Source organism: Salarias fasciatus, chromosome 1 (assembly GCF_902148845.1).
Source record: "Salarias fasciatus chromosome 1, fSalaFa1.1, whole genome shotgun sequence".
Classification (NCBI taxonomy): domain Eukaryota; kingdom Metazoa; phylum Chordata; class Actinopteri; order Blenniiformes; family Blenniidae; genus Salarias; species Salarias fasciatus.
This window is the reverse complement of record NC_043745.1, coordinates 9810522-9832873: the sequence shown is the minus strand read 5'-3', so window position 1 is coordinate 9832873 and position 22352 is coordinate 9810522. Positions and strand designations below refer to the sequence as shown.

Below are 22352 nucleotides of genomic sequence, written 5' to 3'. Positions count from 1 at the left end.
CTGTGGTCAGGAGGCATCGTGGGAAACACCGTTAGAACAGCATGTACCTCCGAGGATCGCAGCCCTTTCAGCGCCAACACAAGGAGTTTGCGCTCATGTTGATACAGCCGCATTCTTTCAGTCCGTCTGGCCGCCAATTTAGGGATTTCGGGGGACTGCGAGGGAGTTGTTCCCTCCCTCACAGTCCCCAGGAAAACCTGTCGTAGCTCTGTGCACCTCCCACATCCACTCTGTCACAGATGCGGAGTGTTTCACATCAGCTGGGGTTCATTCCAGCTCCTCCACTTCGTCTCGAGCGTTGGATATCCAGCCACGGGGGCTTTGGTATGTATGATTTCACCCCTGTTTTCTGCATGCCCCACCACTCTTTGATGCTGATTACCTCTCTTCACAGCAAAGGAGTCTTTACAGATGTTCCCAGAATACTTCAGCCTGCATCACATGCAGCAGTTGGTTCGTTCTCTAAGAGCTGCCTGGAGATGTTGATCAAAACGGAAGGCAACAGTTTTATGACTTACATTCATTTGGTTTCCCTCCAGATGTGCCATTTAATATGAAATGTCTCCTCATAACCTTAGCCAGCCCCCTCAAGAATGCTTTGCAGTTTTGGAAGCACTGGTTTCCTCGACTGGGATTCAAACCGTTGCCGTCTGTTGTAATCCAGGTTGGTCTGGACTGGACGTGAACTCTGCTGCTCAAACAGCTGACTGTGGCTTTTCTGCTGTGTTTATCCGAGACCACACGTTATTACAGTGTCGTCCAGGTTCACGTGCAGGTAGCGTGACGGCCGAAGTATGCTGACAGAGAGAGTTACCTTCACCTCCCATAAAGTTGATCTCTTTATTGACGACAGGGAGTCTGAGCCTGGAGTATCAGCCCACATGCCATTCATTTGCAAGAGAACGTAATCCCAACGGTCTTTTTATGTTCATGTGCACATGCACTAAATTGTATCACTCCTGATTACATGACAACCACGTTCCTGCTGAGGATTTTTATCATCACAGAGCATGCAGATTAAATCAGAAGTGGGCACGTGTCTCCTTGGTCACTTTATTACTCCAGGGAAAAATGTGACTATGGGTGCGAAGATAAACATTCCCTCTGGAAAGATTATCTCTCTCTCTGCAGGTGAGGGTAAAGTGCAGGTAAATTGTTTATTTTATATTGCTGATTAACTTTACCAAAAACAGGCTGTGGATTTATTTTCACCCAATCATTTTCTCTCTAAACTTTTTTATTATTATTATTATTATTATTAAGACTAACATTGGAAAACCATCAATAAAGCATCTATACCTTTGTTTTGATGACTTTCTGTAATCTTCTCAGGCCTTATGGGATCACAGCGTCTCTGGGCAAATGATGTCCAGCTGGCCTGAGAGTGACGAGCACCGTCAGCATCAGCCAGTGTTTAGTGCAGGTTCATGTCCATATTGGATTGACTTGATTGCATATTGATCTGGGTAGTGATGTTTTGGTTTTTTTTCTTACAAAGCTTCCATGCTGCTCTTTTTTTGCAGTTTCTAGATCCTTGATTCTCAAAGTGTTGTAGAGCTCCCTCCAGCCGTACATTGAATAAAATATTTTGTTTGAATGTTTTACATGACAATAACCATCATTATCAAAATAATGTGTTCCGTTTAATGTGAGTTTGTGTGTGTAACAGCGAACTGGTGACTCTTTAAGGCTAAACCTGGTTTTCTGATTTGGTGAAGCTGGCTAGGTCTTGATCAAAATGTCAAATTGCCTAATATATCCAGACAAATGAGAAAACTATTCTCTATAAGGCTTGTATGGATAGCTAGCCAGATAGCTGGAGAGTCCAGTGGAGGTTGTATTGTGGTATAAAGTGGTTCTAGTTGTGACTAAATACCATCCCCTATATGAAAATCTTGATATTCCAGACACAAATTCCAATAAGACAGCCGAGCGTGAATTGTTAGGCGTGTTTTTGCTCTTTTACCAGATTAAATCCACAATTGATGCCATAATTTTTTAAGTTTCAGTTGATATGGTGGTGATTCCATCGTTCTGATCGTTGGTCCGCTCCACTGTGACAGCCCGTATGCTCAAGCTAAAGTCGAAATAATCTTTCCTTTTTTCTTTTTTCTTTTTTTTCCAGTGCTGTGAAACAGCACACTGCTCAAGGCAGAAAACAAACATCGATTTGGGGGAGGTCACAAGGGTGGAGTCCTTCTTTCAGGGCATTCCAACGAGCACACAGCTCAGACTTAGCATTTTGTTGTTCGCCTTGTGAGCTGCTTCTTTTTCGTTAACTTGTTTCTCCCGTTTAAGTTAAATAGAGAGGTGACACTCAAATACTTTCTATTTCATTTTGCAACCGCCTATATTGTAAATAAATTTTATTTACTTTGCTGAGACCATCCTTTTACAGGCGCCGTGTCTCCCCCCAGTTCTTATGATCCTTACGATAGACACTGTAGGACTTCGGTCGCTCAAGCCTAAATCCTTACTGTGCATTCTTAGATTGGGGAGAGAACAAACAAAAGCAGATCAAAATTCAAGTTTTCATTTGACAACAACCAGGGTCGCCTTAGCCTATTAGTAGGCCCTGGGGCTGAGAGGTTTTGTAGGCCCTGCTCCATCATCCCAATCTACATCACAAAATGCATTAGTTTCTTTCACGACATACAAGTGTTAGTTTTCCATCTTTAGCCAGAAAACACCAGCATACTTTTTATTAATTAACTTACATGAACACAAAAGACACTTTGTAACAACAATAAACAAGAACTTATGTTGATTATCTAAAACCAAGACCGCTGAAAGTTTGAAAATCAACACTATCAGAACAAAATGAGCTTTTCTGGCCTACATATATACTACAGACACACACACACACACACACACACACACACACACACACACACACACACACACACACACACACACAACTGCATATACACTCAGCACCAGGGATAGTGACAACAGACTGATGTCTAAACATTCAGTCATTCTAATTCAAACAAGCAGCCGTCCACAACAACTGAAAACCTGCAGAGGCTAGTAATAAGCAGAGCACTGTCCTTATAGAAGTGCTTTTGTCTGGTCTTCTTTGCAGAGACTGCTTTGATTATGTCCTTGAAATCCAAATCATGAAGGATGTCATGCTCAATGGACCAGTGTTCATTTTGACATGAATTTTTAATTTAATTTTATGTCACCAAAGACTTGACTTTGTTAAATTCACATTTTAGTTTTTTAGTTTTGTTTCATTTTAGTTAAAATTTAGTCTGTGGAAATTATTTTTTGTCTTAATTTTAGTCTTGATGAAATTTGACAGTTTTGTTGTACTGAATTATAGATAGATAGATAGATAGATAGATAGATAGATAGATAACTTCATTGTCCCAGTGGGAAATCTGTCTTGGGCAAAGTGCTACATCAACATAATATAAAAACAACACAACATAAAACCATAGTAGCAGAAGTGCAAAAGGATATTTGTCACGGTTGTTAAAACTCCATTGTAAGCATATTTTTAATTATGTTTAGATATTTAAATTTAGAATGTATCATATAACTCTTGTATCATAAATGATATCTAATAATATCTAAGGCTTGTTAGAAAAAAATTAAATACATGAACTTCAGATTCTTTCTGTAAATTCTTACAACAACCTGCAAGAAAAAAGCTCCAATCATGATGATGACCATGACAGATGGTGGTAATGCAACCAATGGGATGCAAGCTGCCGTAAAACATCACAGAAGAAGAAGAAGAGAAGCACAACAACAAATACAGCACTGAGTGACAGTCACGGTACTGCGGTGCTGCGTCTCCGTCCCGGAGCCGGACCGGAGCCAGTGAGCCCGGCGTGAGGATGGTTGTTGTAATCCAGCTTGTCCGGCGGCCAGCATCAGCTTTTTCATCACATTTTTACTCGTCAGTTCATGATGTCCAGAGATTTTGTTTTAGTTTTTGTTGTCAGTACTTATTAAATTTACATTCTCATCACAAATTAGTCACATAGAACACTGCGAGCTTTGGGATGCTCTTCAGTAATTCTTGTTCTCGTGATTCTTTCTCGCGAACCACCTTTCGCTTGTGAGCACCGCTCTCAAGTTTCTTTTTCTCCGTCATTTTCCACCTGTCACTCAAGGGGTGAAGCTTGATAGACGTAGAAACGGTCAGTAAACAGAGAGGCGGGGCAGGTCTAGCGAAGGATCAATGAGCAGCCACAAACCTGAAGTATAAAATGATTGACAGAGAACTTGACCAGTAACACAACAATGCGACTTTTCCAGCTTATTAATAGGCCCCTAAACTTGGTAGGCCCCTGGGCTTCAGCCCAGGTAACCCCGTGCATTAAAGCGGCCTTGGCAACAACACATGAACTGTTTCTACCCAAATTTGAGGGCTCGGTCTTCTCCGGCTCCTCTTATGGCCCTCGGCAGAGAGCAAGCCCTGATCGTTTTTCAGATCAGGTTGAAAACGTGCCGCTGGGGGCCCCCCTTCCTGCAAGCCCCCCGTCGTGGGAACTCCTCTTCATGCATAGTTTGATTGTCCTTTCTGCTGGATCTCATGTGTCATCCGACTCCATCAGGCTCCATCTCCAGTTCAGACCTTGTGATTCTCTGTTTCCAAATGGTCTTTGTCACATGACTCCAGGACCTTTCATTCTGTCCCTTGAACCTAGCACGGTGAATTCTTAACCACCCCCACATAAACTTCATTGTGACAACGAACAGACTGTCCTTATGTTCCCGAGAAAAGCAAATTTTCTGCAATATCTTCACACTCACAACCCCCTCTGCAAGCCCCCCCAGGTTTAACTCTTACTAGCTTGTCAGTCAAGGCTGTGTGTATTTTAGCATGAATGTTTTTCAGTGCGCTGATTTGAATGTTCTCTGATCTCTTCCGTTGATTTGCGGTTATCCTCTTGGCCTGGAGCTGACCCGTTCAACTGGTTGCTCTTGTTCACCTCTGGACAATTTGGTGTTGACGTCACTTGCCAACTTCAAGTAGACATTAGCTTGTGAAATGTACTAAGAACTTGTGGGTATTAGTTTGTACAGGAAGTAGCTATTAGCCGGTTGCGGGTAGTTGAATAACGTCTGCTAAGCCTTTTACTGAAACCAGTTTTAGCCTTTTTCTCAGTTCTTATTATTCTTTTGGAAGAGCAGGTTATTCAAGTTCACAATAACAACCATATTTATAGACATATCCTTGAAGTTCACTGAGGAAACACTGCGTAGCTGCTTGGGACCTGTGGAGGATGGCACTCTGTGCTGCGTTCCAGCCTGTCCCAGCATGAACTGGGGGCTCGAAAGTTGTTTTTCTTGCTTCGTGATGCAGGAGTTGGTGAGTGTTTCTTTATTCCTGGTTGGCATTTTGTCGCTTTCGCGTGGGAGGAAAATGGCTGACTTTTGCACTGATGATCTTTCTGATAGAGCCTCTTGGGAGAAACTGAACAACTGTAAAAAAACAGAATTGTTCATTACTGCCAGTCATTTAAATCTCGGTGTGTCTTGTAATGCCCGGAAAGCAATAATGCCATGTGTGTTGAGAAACAGGAGGTAGACACTGGTGTGCTTCCTGCTGGAGGTGGCGTGAGTCGGTTTTCGGTTCCTGGTGTGGACCTCTGGTTCTCTGGGAGGCTTGTGAGCAGAGGATTTCCACCTAACACTGACCGGCTGAAATAAATAGAGAGATCGCTCCACTGTACCTCCTGCTGATGCTCCTGTGGTTGTTGTGTAGCAAACTCCTGCATCGTATAACCTTCACCATGATGGTTTAGAGGAAAAAAAGTGGTTTAATCCAATGGATCACTTGTGAAATTGGAAAGTGCTGAATGACATGGCGTTATTTCTATTATGTTTATGAGTCTACCAGAAATTACATTTCTCAGCCAATTGGGGACATTTCTTTTTTATCAGACTTGTGTTTTGTCTCATGGGATTGATGTGTGTTAAGCCTCATGGCTGCCGGGTTCACCCGACTGAAGGGTCTTTATGCGGCCAGAGGTGAGTGATCTTGTTGAACATGGAGTTCTCCTTATGTGTTGTAAAGCTGCTTCTCATACATCGTCACTCACGATGGCTAAAATAATCAATCAAACCCTCATATCAGAAGTAAGCATGTCTTCTTCATCAACTGCCCAGAGCTAATCTGGTTAGCATCTGTGAATTTATGTTCTGGTTGGTCAATGCACTGGTGGACTTGGAGAACGCAACATTTTCTCGTGTGGTCCTCACTAAGCATTATTGTGATCCACTGGGTTAGTCTTAAAGAAAAAAAAACAAACAAAACTTAGCATACAAGCGTGTGTGTTGCGTGCTTAGTCTTTCAAGTTCCTGAAGACTTTACTTTGATCACAGTTAAGCAGAAGCACGACTCGGTTTGGTCTTTGTCGTGAAAAGCATAACCTTCTCAGGCTGAGTGGGACCCTGGCGTCTCTGGTGAAATGATACTGAATTGGCTGCTCTGCTTTCACAATATCCATATCTTTGGGATAACTTTGGTTTTTGTTGTCACATCAGGGTTGTCCACATTTCTTTCAGTCAGGCTTTTTTCTGTTTGAATACGGGAAAGTGCTTGGGAGCCAACAGCGTCGGATCACTTTATTTTACACAACAAATATCAAAGTGTTACTGTACCTCTGTGATCATGGGACAAATAGAATTTGATGTGAGCCATACATTGTATACATTGTACTTATGCTATGCTACCATGCTGCCATCATGAGTTAGAAATGTAAATGTATTCATTTTATTGTGCCAAAACAATCAAACATTTTAGGAAACCGGGTTCTGGCCTTTCATATACATTGCGTAATGTATGTGACTCAGACACTTCTAAAAGTTTCCTATCCATGGTTCAGATCTTAGCTAATTTTTGGATTTCTTTTTGTTTTTCAATATAAAATATAACAGAAATCAGAGCAAACAGCTGTGGCAGCTTTGACAGGAAGGGTAGCAAGAAGGTCCTGGTTTTAATCCTGGGAATGAACTTTCTGTGTGGAATTTGTTTATTCGTCTTGTGTGAGTCACGGTGACCTGACGCCGGGCTACCCTGCCTTCACTACAGTCAGCCTGGCTTCCACAGAACGTAGATGATGGATTTTAGAAATGTTATCCATGAATAACATACCTAAACGCACCATGGTGGGAACTGGGAACTCAAAAAAAAAAAAAAAAATCCACCTTTTGTAAGTCAGAAGAATTCTCAATGAAGCACTCAACAAGTCAAAACATCTGCAGGAAAATGATAAAAAGCTTTTTCATCGCATACATAAGTTAACAGACTGATGAAATGATTCCAGTAAAGTCAAAATGATCTATGAACTTCCACACATTTAGATATGCTGCTGTGTTTTTATAGCAAACTGTGAAGCCAAAACTAACTTTCATTTTCCTTTCACATTAGCTGGGATAAGGCAGATTTGTTAAGCAATGCATGATTGAAGAGAACTATTTGTCATGAATTATTTGGTGCTGACTGCTGTCAAATGTGCTTCTCTGAGCTCACCTTCTTTCTTCATGTATTACAGTTATATTCTATTTGCATTCCATGATTTTTAAGGTTTTTTTTTTTTTGATGTATCACATGGTTTCATGGTGCGAATCAGTGTTAAAAGGCACAAAAAGAAACTATTAATGCCCTTCCTCTGGCAGCAGATTATGTTCCAGCCTGAAACATTTAGCCACATTGTCTAATTATATTCATTCCTGCTGTACTCAGCCTCCTTTCAGGGATCATTTCAAGGAAATATTTCAGAGGGGACAAACAGTTCATTTCTGTTATTAGTGCAGAATGTTGCAGGAGCACAGAGAGTGTGATGAGTTATATGCGATCACAGGCGGTTTGTGTGGTCTTATTACATTCAGACGCATCATTTCCTGATGTTTTACCTGCAGGGAGTCGAGTTCACACGCTGCTAGCTGAAAAGGCAGGTTGAGAATTGAGGGAAAGGCTGGATTGAGACGTGGCTTTAGGTGGAGCTGTATTGAGCAAGGTCAGTTTATTGCTGTTATCTCATACTTGTTTGATTTGCATAAATTAGTAAGGTGGGACAAAGGTATTAGTATTATAAATGTGACTTGTTACAACTGTGCATGAACATCACTTTTCTGAGTTCTTATCACACATACAGTATAAAGATTAGGTGATGATATGGAGGAAACACGCTTTGAGATGGGAAGAAGGAGGGAGAGGTGACTGACTCAGGAAAAAAAAAAAAAAAGAAACAATCTTTTTGTACCTCCAGTGGTCCATTTCACAAGTGGCACAGAACGCTCCGAGTTCATCTTATCTGCTCTCACGTCTGTTGGTCCAACTGCACTTTGTTTATCACCACAGATTCCCGTGCAGCAAATGATAACATCAAGAGAGGATGACATGGAATATGGAACTGTGATATGAAATGTCAAATGACACCTCAAAATGCCCCTTAGGGACAAATAAAGTGCTTTTACTTAACTTTCTTACTTAATCAGAACTGAATGGAAAGTGAAACCGTTTTCTGAAAGCAGAATTATTAGATAATACTTTATTGACCTTTCATAGCAGCTGTGGCCCTCATTAATATTTATGGGCTGAAGGAAAAGCCAAGCCTTCAGTCATAAATATTATGATGAGGCAGCTAACCACAGTCTAATGACTTGACACTGCGACCTTTGTTATCTTTAAGCAGAGGTTAGATTACCCAGTCTGTTCAATGATACGGAGATCTGAGACTTAAACAAACCAAACAACTGGGAGATAAACTACTGTCTCTGCTCTAATGAAAGAGAGACTCTTTGATAATAAAGAGGGAGACAAATAAATGATACAGCTGAAGAAATCTCTAAAAGGAGGTAATAACAGAAAGGTTTGGAGCTTTTGACTTCACCTTGTTGATTCATCTTGAATCCTTCAATATGCAACATACTTTCTTTCATTCCAAAAACAGGGCCTCAGCACCAGCTTATGTAATGTGAAACAGTACATGTTCAGAGGTGTATATTAATAAGATGTTACCACATACTACCTTATCAGTCCATCTAGCTTTGATTTTTTTTTTGTCAGCGCACAAAAATTCACACCCATAGGTAATTTCACAGTCAATAATAAATCTCAAATGTATGTCTTTCAACCTACTTACGCACAGGAAAAACATGCAAACTCACCACCCAAAGCCCTCTGAGCCTCCACTCAAGCTGTTGACATTCTCTCTATGAAGCAAGAGTGTGGTTACTTCCTGATATGAATTGAAGTACTTCCTAAAAGATGACCCACCTTCTGCATTTTCTAACGAATTCTGTGGCGTTGTCTCTAACTTTTCAAGGAGGTGGAAAGTCTGAGTAAATGGTGGTGACCATTCATTTATTTGACATGTAGACCATAATATTTACATATCACGATTAGTTGCACCGTGTTATGTGTGCATATCGTTACTTCGGATTCAAATATAAACCTACTCATATTGCACATGCACACTAACCTGCATTGACTTCATTCAACCATTATTACCTCTGCCAGGAGGTTATGGAATCACGCCGGTTCGTTGGTTTGTTTGTTAGTAACATTACGGAAAAAGTTATTCACGAATTGCAATGAAACTTTGTGGAAAGGTGGGTCTTGGGCTAACTTGGAATCCATTAAATTTTGGTGATGATCCGGATCACTGTCTGGATCCAGGAATTTTTTTTAAGGATTCTTTATCATTGAGAGATAGGGCAGTCTTTCACATAGTTGGGCAGGCCTGCCAACAGGGGGCGTGCGGCATGTGGCGCGGCTTGGTGACTGATTTGACCTGTGGCGGAGGTCTGTGCTCTCTGAGTGCCAAATTCTAGTTTATCATAATCTCACTGGTGCTGTTATTCGATACTTAGAATATATTCATCTTCTCATAGATTCCAAATCAAGGCATGAAAACTATGAATGAACTCACGAGGAATTATTTAGTAAACAGTAACCTTTGAAATAACTTAAAACCTGTTTTACATTTTGTATTCTTCCAAATAGCTAGTGCCACCCCTCATGCTTCTTCTGTTGAAGACTAAACAGGCTTGGTCGAGCTGGAAAACTCGCTGATTTTCATAAATATACCAGACAGTACATCAAAAAATATTCTTTGAAATAACAGCAGGGCAACATGTGTGAAATAAATTGGACGGATCAATGAATCAACCAAAAATCTTGTGTGCTGCATCGTAAAACTTGACTTTGAGACTGTATTTGTTCTCCGTCACTGGTTGCGTGTGGAAACTCTAAATGCTGACGTGGTAAATACTTCAGCAGAGTTTCAGTCACCGCAGTATCTGTCTTGCAGCGCATACTGGAACTGTTGCCTGGCTGCAGAGCTAAGTAGTTTGCTTACTCATCATGTTTTTACTGGCACTCTGTCCAATGTTTAATCGTGGAATTGAGTGCTTACACCTTTTCCATTATCCGCATGAAGGACTAGGGATGCAACCTTCTTTCAATCAGTTTTTTCTGCAAAAGCATCATTAAAAAAACATTGTCTCGATATTTTTCAGGCACACAAAGTGAATCTCTGAATAAAAACCACTTGGAATTATGAATTTTACTGAACACAAATGCCTGAAATATTCTGTTGAAGCAGTGAATACTTCTTTATTTTTTCTTCTTTTCTCTGCAGGTTGATGGAAATGTATTTTTGCCATGTTAATATCTCAGCCATTAACTGAGAAGGCAGCGACCCTGCTGAGCTGGACGAAAAACACACTGAGACTCTGCAGCGTTTCACACTAACCTCAGTCAGACATGGGGAAAGTCTACTACATCAGTAAAAATGTGGGCCTTGGATTGCTTTTGCTGGCGGCCATTGCACTGACGACAATCTTAGCTCTGTCCATCGCCTATCACAAGGAAAAAATGAAGAATCAAGGAGCATCGGAGAGCTCCGTTCCTGCAGCCCCCACCACTGCCTTCACCCCAAAGGACCCCTGGGACCACTACAGACTTCCAGACGCACTCGTCCCCGTCTCCTACCGTTTGAACCTGTGGCCTCGACTGCAGCCCAACGAAGACGGCATGTACATCTTCACCGGACAGTCCTCGGTGATCTTCAGGTGTGTGAAAGAAACGGATCTGATCATCATTCACGCCAGCAAGCTGAACTTCACCACCACCGACGGGCACCAGGCGAAACTGAGCGGCGTGGGCGACGCCAGAGCGCCGGTTATTCAGAAGACCTTCCTGGTGAAGAGAACGGAGTATCTGGTTATTCAGCTGCGCCGCAAACTAACTGCCGGGGCCACATACCTACTGGAAACTGGATTTGTGGGGGAGCTGGCAGATGATCTGGAGGGTTTCTACAGGAGTGAATACACTCAAGACGGCGTGAAGAAGTAAGAGATGGCAGAGAATAAATACGGTGTTATTCTAATGTTGGGAATTTTGGCGTGACTTTGACAGGTATGCCTCGATTCTCTTGTGTGGTTGAGCTGCATTTGAATGTAAATGTTTCGCAGAGTGGTTGCTACGTCTCAGATGCAGGCAACGTACGCCAGACAAGCCTTTCCTTGTTTCGACGAGCCGGCGATGAAAGCAGTTTTCAACGTGACCATCGTCCACGACCCAAGCTACGTGGCTCTGTCCAACGGCAAGGAAACGGGTTAGTCTTAAAGGAAACAGAATATACTGGAAATGTTTGGATTGATGTATCAAACGGGCTCGTTGTAAGTCTCAGAACAAATGATCCAAACACAGTTTGGTGTTATGAAGTATCCGCGTGATTGTGAGTCCTACTACTGCCGATGTTTAAATAATGTCTCAAAGTCCAACAACCCAACCATGTTAATGGATCACGGTCTGGCTGTCTTCTCTTTGTGAGGCAGATATTTCCGAGGTCGTCATCGAAGGTGTGCGTGTCAAAGTCACTACGTTCGAGCCCACAGAGAGGATGTCAACGTATCTGCTGGCGTTCATCGTCAGCGACTTTGATCACGTTCAGTCGTCCCAAAACAATCTGCTGGTGAGAAATAGTTTTTTTTAGAGTTTACATTCATTGATGTGGGCAGCAAGGTCTGCGCACACAGTGAAGATTTTATTCTCTAAATCTGTAAAATCTGCAGATCCGAATCTGGGCTAAGAGGACAGCCATCGCTGACAGTCAGGGTGACTACGCTCTCAGCGTCACCGGCCCGATCCTGCAGTTCTTCGAGCGTTACTACAACACAACGTATCCTCTCTCCAAGTCAGGTAGGTCGACGCCGGCATCTGCTCTTCCCTCTGAGGACAGAGGCGGTCCTCTCATTTTCTTTGACAGTCTAAAAGCACACCATTTGCCAACCCCATACTATATTTTCCGCGGGGCATTTTAATCCGTGTGATTTCTCCAGGTACAGGAAATGTCACTTTGTGGGCTTTCTTGAGCTTTACCAGTGTATTGTTAAAGATACTTCTGAGGCGTAACGGTATGTTGTGTACATTTTTGTTAGCGATGCTTTTCAAATTCCGCCTTTTTTAGAAATTTGATTCTATATATGTACAATGGGGCTTTATTTATTTATCTATTTTATTCAACGTTTATATATCCTGTTGAGTTTTTAAGATCTCTTTTTCAAAGACAGCTTTTTCCAAGATGGCAGCAGCATCAAGTCCCAATTCCATGTGGCAAACATTGCAGCACACACGATGTCCACACGATGCAAACATTGGCCAGACAGATCACCACTGTAACAGGACATGTCTCGTCTCTACCCGTTTTTTCCTGGCAACATCGATCGATGTTCCAAATATGTCATTCTATATGTCTTTCATGGAACTGTCATTACAATCATGGTTTCAAACTGTGACCACTTTTAAATATTTTACTCTCATAGCTATTTAACTTTAAGAACTTGTAGTTATAATTTTCAGTCATTGCAAGAACGAGGCTCCACAGGCTGATGTGATAGAAAAGCTGCAGAATACAGAGACAATAAACACGGTGTCTGAACAGTGATTACAGCAGTTCATCTTGATTTTTTTGCAAACAGGGCCACTCGCGGCACAGAAAATTAGACTTAAAATGGCAAGAGTTGAGGTTTGCTGACCTGAAAACACGTTGTAAAAATGTTTTGAGTGTATGTTAGATAACTGGATGTGACCATGTTGAAATATCATCATGATCTGTGTTACTAATGCTGCTATTAGTTTTCCAAAAGCTGGAACTATGAAAAAGAAAAAAACCCTGAGGTGGAGCCTTATTCCAGCACTTTCGATGCTTTCAGCTGTGTGTGTGTGTGTGTGTGTGTGTGTGTGTGTGTGTGTGTGTGTGTGTGTGTGTGTTTTTTAACAATAGTTGATCGAACATCTGTTTTTTTTTCATCTGATTTTCTTTCTTTCTTTTTTCGTCACTGACTCTTTTGCACATTGTAACAACTGATTGTACAGATGCCGTTTCTTGCGTTTACATTTCCCTTTTCTCTGTAGATCAGATCGCTCTGCCGGATTTCAGCAACGGAGCGATGGAGAACTGGGGTCTGGTCACATACAGGGAAACAGCCTTGCTCTTTGACCCCGTCCTTTCATCCACTGGCAACAAGGAGAGGGTCACGACTGTCATCTCCCATGAACTCGCTCACATGGTGCGTGGCGTTACCCTTCCTAATCCCCGTCATCAATACATTTTCAGCTTCACTAATGACAAAACAAGCTCTTTCCCATCTCCTTCATGCACTCTAAGGATTATACTCAATACAGTGTTGATTTCATAATTTCCAAGAGGTCTTTTTCCCTCAATAATACAGAAATGTAAGAATAATTGCAGCCTGGACATTGAACTCCCCTCTGTGAAAGCAGTGGGAGCAGCTAACCTTGCCCCCCTTCAAAACAACATAATGGAAATTCCGAGGTTGGGAATTTCTTAATCCTCTGCAGATTCACTTCATATTTTACTTGGAGCTAAACCACTGTGCTGAACGTTCGCCAAACTCAAAGTTCATGGAAGCAGAGCTCGCTGAGTGAAATGGTGCTCATTACCACTGCAGGACTGTAAATTGTGTTTTTGCACGTCACGTTTTGTTTTTCTTTTTTTTTTTCCAGTGGTTTGGCAACCTCGTAACGTTGAAATGGTGGAATGACCTGTGGCTGAATGAGGGATTCGCCTCATATGTGGAGTACCTCGGAGCCGATTACGCCGAGCCCACCTGGAACATAGTGAGAGCCGCGCCGCCGGTGTTAAAGCTTCTCACATATTCAGCTTCACTGCCCTCACTCTCCCCTGCACTCGGCCACAGAAAGACCAGATCATCCTGTACGATGTTCATCGAGTGTTTGCAGTGGACGCTCTGGCATCCTCTCATCCGCTGTCCCGCCGAGAGGACGAGGTCAACGACCCCGCTCAGATCAGCGAGATGTTCAACACCATCTCTTACAGCAAGGTCAGCTCCTGTGGGAGAGAGAGAGATTCATCCAGCGTCTGACTCGCTTCCAGAGGTGCAGCTGTACGCAGCTCTCTGGAAGAGACGCTCAATGGAAGCCACATCTCTCCAAGAGGAAACAAGAGAGATTAGTAATTTCAAATACTGATGCTCCTTCTCTGTCAAATGGATTAGTTTTTTAATTTACATAATATCACTATTTTTGAAAAGTAGCTGCACTTTTTAATCCACAACAAAAACTTTTTCTCATTTTAATTTATGCAGACAGTTACATAATGCAGAGTGCACCAAAACTATTATTTATTGATATTCACTTTTGGTATTGTCTACTGTGCATGTTGATATATGTGCTAGTGCAATAAAACTTTTGAAATTGCAAATAAATTAATCAGACTTTCTTCTTAATGTGTTCCGGTTGATGGGCAAATCGTAAATTCTACCTTCAGTGGTGTCTGAAACTTGGAAAATTACTTGAAATCATCCTAAAACTTTCTACACACTGAGTAAATGGTCGGGCTGATGTGTTACAATTCTCAGAAATGACGCAGACTCTTGAGAAATCGCTGTTTTTATGTGATTTTCCACTTCACCAACCAGTTTAAGAATACCAAATCTTTGCCCGTACTTGTGAAATGCCAGGCTTTTCTATCTGGGGAAAACAACAGTATGACTCACACGTGTTACTCTGGTTGATTCAGTCTCCAGATTTTTCCATTTCAGTCAGAGCCAAATCACCAGGAGAACCTTTTTTTTTTTTTGTAATATTTTCTTTGGATTGAATTTCATGTCCTGAGAAGTTGAAAGCAGTTGGATTGTGATGATTTGCACTGGTTGTTTTCAGGGTGCAGCAGTGATCCGGATGCTGTCCGAGTTCCTCACTGAGCCAGTTTTTGCCAGAGGACTCAGTGTGAGTAATGAATCTGAGACATTTTCTCATGGCATGATTATTACTGCCGGTCTTTGTGTCAGTGAGTGAAACAAAACCTACAATTCGTTGCTGATTATAACACGGATCCTCCTCGCTGCTTTGTCTCCACAGTCTTATTTGAACACGTTTGCCTTTGGCAATACAGTATACACAGACCTGTGGGACCACCTCCAGCAGGTGAGCTCAATAAAAATGAGAATTTCAGTCCTAAAAAGGTTTGAATAATCTGCAAAATGCAAACAAAAATAGGATCTAAAATTTTACAATTCTCATAAATGTATCATTTTTCATGGGAGATGATATTCAGGAGGTGAACTGGTCTGCCTGCAGCCCAGACCTCTCAATAATGAAAACATATAGGGCATCGTTAAATAAAAATGGCCCATAACTGCTGAGCAGATCCATCAGACAAGGATCTGACATTTCAGCGTCAGGTTTCCTCATACCAGATTTTCAAATCCAAAGATTTGTGTGTCTAAACAAAGGGATAACATGCACAGGTGTCACAATAAACCATGTAATAATGACCAGTCACATAATAACTGCTGAATCTGGCCTTTTTCAGTGCAATAAAGCCCCTGACATAAGTTTCCAATCTTGCATTAAAAAAGAAAACATAATTCAAAATGTTGACTAAATTCTTACATTACTGACTTCTTTACATTCACAATAGCAAACATTATTATGTTATTATTAATCTGAAATTATTTGCCATTATTATATTATTTGTTGTTACGAGCAACAGATATGTTCCTGTGTCCACTTTATTAAATGTGTATTTTCTAAAACAATCCAGTGGTATCCTCACTCGCCTCGCCTATGATGCTGCATCCTGTTTTTAAAAGCATTTTACATATTTACTCGGGGATTGTAAAAACCTACAATGAATAAATTAACCTGACTTCGTAGTTCTGGTTGTGTTTGAGAGCTTGCGTCTGCTTCCCTCTGTTCGGCTGGCAGGCGGTTGATAACACTCCTAGTCTTCACATTCCACGCTCCATCGGTGAAATCATGAACCGCTGGACTCTCCAGATGGGCTTCCCAGTGGTCACTATCGACACCCGGACAGGAAGTGTCACCCAGAAACACTTCCTGTTGGATCCAGAGTCTGTAGTGGACAGGCCTTCTCAGTTCAAGTAGGAATCAGTTTTACCTTTTCCTGTAAGTTCAATATAGATGATTTTTAAAGAGATGCTTAGCTTAATCTCAGCCAGTCCAAGCATGCTAACTTTTTTTGTTGCATGAGATTGTACGTATATATTGCATCTGATGAGACGGTGGAAGCAGAGAGGTCAGATAACAGGACGGCACCGTCGTCTATTCGCTTATTGTCTCAATCTTTTCTGTCCAGCTACACGTGGTTTGTTCCTATTAAATGGATGAAGACGGGAGTGGAGCAGCAACAGTACTGGCTCCTTCAAAACACGGGTACGGGGAAGGCTCCATGAGCCACTGTGTGACTCGTGTGAGGGTGTGCTGCAGAAAGTGAGGGTCTTACCTTAGACATGCGCAGTGGAAGTGTTTATATATTAGTCTGATTCTCATCCATCCAGCACTGACTTATAAAGGCTAGGTCCACATGTGACAGGAAGAGGTATGTCTGAATTTCTTGGCTGTCCATATTGGAACCAAGACATCATGTCGACTAAACGTTAATGACGAGATCACTCTGACGTCCAGAAGTCTGGTTCTACAGAGATTCCCTTGTTGCAATAGGGAGTTTTGAACTTTCCCTTATCACCTTTGTGTGCTCATACGGGACTACAATGATTCAACATGACCGAAACTGGTCAAATTGAATGAAAATGATGCACTAAATGAGACAGAAGTTGGTATTGGATTATTTGACATTAATCACAAAATGCAATGAATGATTTGCACTGGATGACAAATGCTTTGATACTTCAGTTGTCTTTGGAAAAATCAGAGTGAGACTCTCATTTTACCATAGCAGCAGATCATGTGCTTCAAGTAGGGCCCACTATGTGACATTCAGCTGGAATAATGCACTCTGGTATCTGAACTTTTGAGTAGACACTCACAGACCGATGAGTGCTTCCGGATCGGACTGGGTGCTGGCAAACACGAACGTATCCGGATACTTCAGGGTGAACTACGATCTGGACAACTGGGATCGTCTCCTCACACTGCTCAACACCCACCATCAGGTAAGCCAGGCGTCACTCGCAGACTGCTTTTTATGTGCTTTTTGTACTCAATAAGACAATTACAGAAATGGGAATGAAGTCTAATTTGTACTGTAAAGTCGGCATGATTTTGTTAGCGTTGTGAAATGCTATTTCTATCGCTAGTATTCTCATCCATTTCCTGAATTTAAGGCATTGAAACTATAAGACAAGAATGAAACTAAGTCTACTGTTCTCCTGTGTTTGTGTTTGTATTTGTGTTTCTTCCAATCAGGCTTTATCAGTCATCAACAGAGCACAGATCATAGACGATGCGTTCAACCTCGCAAGGCAAAGACAGCTAAACTCTTGAACATTTCTCACGCATGTGTGTTTGCAAATCTTGCAACAGTCTGTTTCTGCTGTGCAGAGCCAAGATCATCAATACAACACTGGCCCTGAAAACCACTAAATACCTGTCAAAAGAGAGAGAATACATGCCCTGGGAGTCATTTCAGAGAAACCTCGGCTACTTCATTCTTATGTTTGACCGCACTGAGGTCTACGGAGCTTTACAGGTTAAAACCCTCATCTCTGGAAATATCAATGTCTGTAGTGATTACAACAAAAAAAGAGAAACTCACTGGAACACAAAAACTGTTGGTGTATTTTTCTTTTCATTTCAGGCGTACCTCAAGAAACAAGTCCAACCACTTTTTGAACACTTCAGGACACTCACAGCGAACTGGACCCGTGTACCTGAGGGCCACACTGACAAGTAGGAAACTGAAGGCATAGCTGTCTTTTTGTTTAATGCCAGAAATCTGAGCTCTAACACATTTGACATTGTTTTCCAGTTTACTCAATCCCCTTCCTTCTCAGGTATAATCAGATCAATGCCATATGGATTGCCTGCAGCGTGGGTGTGGAGGGCTGCAGGGAGCTGATCAGCAGCTGGTTCAGGCAGTGGATGGATAATCCAGGCCGCAACCTGTGAGTAGCTGGACTCAGTCCTTCATTCAGTCCTGGACTGTGAGTTTTTAATGACTGGTCCCAGATCAGTGTGTCTCACATCTACTCATTTTCTAACCTACATTATGCTCCCCAGGATTCATCCCAACCTGAAAGGCACGGTTTACTGCGTTGCAGTAGCCTTCGGTGGTGCAGAGGAGTGGGACTTCGCCTGGAGGATGTTCAAGAATTCCACTTTGGCATCTGAAGCGCTCAGACTCAGGGCGGCCATGGCCTGCACTAAGGTGCCCTGGCTTTTAAACAGGTGCAGTGTGCGAGCACAAACGCCACCATTTACGCACTTCAGAGGTCAAAAAAATCGATATGTGTTCACCTTCACAAACTGCACAAATGGACTGAGACAGAGAAAATATTCAGTGTTGTCCTTAGATTTGTCTGTAAAGATTGTTATGCTCATGTTTTATTGAAGCTGAGCTAGCTATATCTTCAGTTTCTCTCAGCACTATGTGTTCTTCTGAAGCAATAAGTTGTTTTCCTTCAAGGCTAGACATGTATTTTTATCATGTCATAATGTTATTTTTGGTATTTATTGAGACAGGTATCTGGAGTACACCCTTGACCCAACTAAAATCCGGAAGCAGGATGCCACTTCTACCATCAACCTCATCGCACAAAATGTTGTAGGAATGCCGCTGGCCTGGAACTTTGTGCGAGCTAAGTGGAGCGACATCTATGAACTGTGAGTTCTCTCTCTCTCTCTCTCTCTCTTTTAATTCTTTATGGCTACGCAACCCCAGAGGAATGGAATACAGGTTACTGCGAAAATAATCTATAATAATTAAAAGCTTAAACAGATATTTTAAGATCTACTGCTTTGGCAATGGTGGTTTATTTCTCATCACATTTCATCAGAAATTTTAAGCACACACATGAAAATATGTAGCAATAGCAGATATGCACAATCACACACACACGGAAATATCCTGAGGCCCGAGAAAACAAAATCTCGACTTCTTTTTGTCCCTGAGCATGACTTGCTCTAATTTCCTGTGGTGAAATGCATCCTTCATTTCAGATATGGAAAATCTTCCTTTTCCTTCCCCAATCTGGTCAGTGGAATCGCAACAAGGTTCTCCACAGAGTTTGAGTTGCAGGAGGTATGTGCCCTTCCCCTGCCTCACACACATCAATCTCCATACTGCTCTTCCTGGAAGGGCATTAGGAGGGAAAACACAGTAACAACAAAAAAGTCTCTTTGTTATTTGCTTTGTCCAGTTGAAGAAATTCAAAGAGGAGAACCAGGACGTCGGTTTTGGCTCTGCTACCATGGCCCTGGAGCAGGCCATAGAGAAGACCAAGGCCAACATCAAGTGGGTGTCGGAAAACAAAGCAGAAGTGCTGAGGTGGTTCACTGAGGAGTCCACATGAGAGCCCGCAGAGTTCCCATGATCCTCGCTCCTTTTGTTTTCCCCGTACCCTGAGGTAACAACTGACAATCACTATAATCATCAGGAACCACTAAAACCCGTCTTTGACCGAGACTGTCTAACTGTTGAACGTCAGCTTCAGCGTGAAGGACCAGAGGAAGATGTGTATTTTTCTTTTTTGCCATTAGTTGACGTGTCCGACTCATTTATACAACAATTCGACTTATAGCGCTTCAGAGGGGAAACCTGTGACTGTTACCAACAACTCTCGACGGGATGCAAACTTCAAACTGCACTGCAAATTAATGTTTGTGAAGAAAATAAATATATGTTAACAACGTGTGTGTGCGTTTGTCTTCACTCGAGGAGCTGTTCGTCTCTCTGGTGGATGAACTTCACCTTCTTGATTATTGCCATTCTACTGTACTCCAGCTATATCTCATCCCACTTTCGTTTTATGCAAATTTTTGTTTGACATGTTTTTTTTTTTTTTTGTTTTTTTTTTCAAATCTCCTTCGATATGATTTATCTGTGATATTTTTTCTTTCCAACATTTTATCTGATTAAATTGTGCTGGCATTCGGGTCATCTTAACTACAAACTTGAATGTTTTAGACTTGACTTACATGATGTAAAAATTGTTTACGTTCATCATTATCACTATTTACATTTTGTGGACTGATTTTAGCTGTATGTCATCAAGAAAGGTCATGAATACTTATCTACATGTGATTTGTTACACATTAATTTTAATGTATTTTCAATCATTTCAGAACTTTTATTCAGATTATCATTATGGGGTGTTATGTGAAATGAAATGAGCCCAGACAGGGGGGACAGCTCAGCCCTACAGGTCCCTACAACACTGCACAGTGCACGTGCACACTATTAAACACTACAGGAGAGACAATTAAGATCAACTTGAGGTTTTAATACCATCGACTGTGTTCTTAGTGCCTCGCAACCTGTTTGCTTAGAATTGTCCTCTCAAGTATGTCATAACTTCCTGCACTTTTTATTGCTAAGGTGTTTACCACCAGGGTTCTGATTTCAGCTCCTGCCTCTGATCCCTCTGGCTCTGCTCCTTACCAAGCTGTTTTTGAGAGTTTCTAGCCTGTAACTTTATCATTTTTAGAGGATGTAGTTGCACATATTAAGCCCTCAGGTTGCCCCCCAGGATGCTGTCTGTCCTCATCTTTTTAAGAGTATCTTACACATCACAGGGCAATTGGTTCTCACTTTTATCAACAGCAGCTTGTCCTCTGGTGTCATGACTCCAGATTGTGGAATCCCTTCTCAAGAAACCCGGCCTGGATCAGACTGTTCTGTCCAATAATAGGTCCATTTCCTTTTATCTTTAGTATCTTGTAGAATTTTGTCTGTTTAGAACTGAAGCTCTGCCTGGAAGAATACAGTATCCTGGAGGTTTATCCGTCTGGTTTTAGAACTTTAAAACTCTGCACAGCTCCGAGGCAGCATTGCTCAAGGTTTTTAACCATGTCTTCTTGGCCACCACGACATGGTTCTTGTTCTGTTGGAACTAACTGCTACATTCGACTCAGTGAACCCACCGTGACATTTTTATATCCCGGTTGCAGCACGTGGAGGATAGCGGCGGTCATGGACTTAAATGATTTAGTTTCTACCTGGCAGAAAGAACCACATGTGTCAGCCTTGCTGCATTGGAACCTTCTTCAGTTCATCTTTCATATGGTGTCCCACAGGGCTCACTTTTAGGACCACTGCTTTTTTTCTCTGTACATGTTGCCACTGCGGTCCATTCTCAGAAGGCACAGCGTCTTCTTTCACTGTTCGGCAGTCGATACCCAACGAGATGTCCTGTTAAAGAAGAAAGACACCGTCTCACTGTCACCTTTGTGACTGTGCCTCGACTACGTTAAAGCCTGGATGTATTGAACTTTTTAAGTTTTAATGAAAAAAAAAAACAGATGATAGTGTTAGGTCCTCATGACTCTATAACACCCCCCCCCCCCCCCACCCACCCACCCACCCCACCCCACCCCCTTCCCCATCCAACCCCCATTGACTTGGGCCCCTTGGCTCCATATGTGAAGCCAACAGTAATAAACCTGGGTTTTAAGATGGACAGTGATTTTAAACTACACTCACAGATAAGCACAGTAGTTAAGTTCAGCTTCTTCCTTCCTTTCTTAGAAAGTTGGCAAAAGATGAAGGCCCTTCTTGCGCATCACTTTGAAACAGTGATTCATGCTTTTATTCCATCTCTGCTGAATTATTATGATGCACTTCATGTTGAAGTCAGCCCGTCGTTCCTCGCCCATCTCCAATTGGTTCAGGACGCTGTAGCCCGACTACTAGCAGGGGCACATTAGAGGGAACACATATCTTTTTTTCTGACTTCCCTCTACTGGCTGCCAGTATATTATTTCAAGATTCTTTTGTTTGTTTTGAAGTCGTTGAATGGCCTCGCCCCGTCTTCCCCCTGTGAGCTACTTCACCTGTACACTCCTGCTCGGTGCCTCCGGTCAGCTGGTCAGCTGATCCTGGAGGTACTGAGGTCCAAATCTTGTCACACAC

General features: G+C 42.0%; 1 protein-coding gene across 2 annotated transcripts; it reads left to right on the top strand.

Annotated features, from left to right (window-relative positions):
• Positions 1–77: 77 nt before the first annotated feature.
• LOC115389565 (aminopeptidase N-like) lies at positions 78–19902 on the top strand. 2 transcript variants are annotated; one of them, XM_030092985.1, is made up of 21 exons: positions 78–324; positions 10611–11322; positions 11446–11588; positions 11812–11948; positions 12049–12175; positions 13391–13545; positions 14003–14116; positions 14197–14340; positions 15182–15247; positions 15380–15445; positions 16229–16404; positions 16620–16696; positions 17303–17436; positions 17690–17745; positions 17825–17972; positions 18081–18172; positions 18277–18387; positions 18503–18670; positions 18965–19105; positions 19442–19523; positions 19642–19902. In XM_030092985.1, the coding sequence occupies exons 2-21, from the start codon at positions 10736–10738 to the stop codon at positions 19792–19794; spliced, it is 2877 nt and encodes a 958-aa protein (XP_029948845.1). In that variant the 5' UTR covers positions 78–324; positions 10611–10735; the 3' UTR covers positions 19795–19902. The 2 variants fall into 2 exon arrangements, with proteins under 2 accessions (XP_029948845.1, XP_029948853.1); XM_030092993.1 differs by lacking the exon at positions 78–324 and adding an exon at positions 5021–5329.
• Positions 19903–22352: the final 2450 nt, after the last annotated feature.

Coding starts and splice junctions, on each gene's coding strand:
- LOC115389565 (XM_030092985.1), top strand. CDS start 10,736: ATGGGGAAAGTCTACTACATCAGTAAAAATGTGGGCCTTGGATTGCTT. Junction 17,973..18,080: donor AGGTCTACGGAGCTTTACAG/GTTAAAACCCTC, acceptor TTTTCATTTCAG/GCGTACCTCAAGAAACAAGT. Junction 18,173..18,276: donor CCTGAGGGCCACACTGACAA/GTAGGAAACTGA, acceptor CTTCCTTCTCAG/GTATAATCAGATCAATGCCA.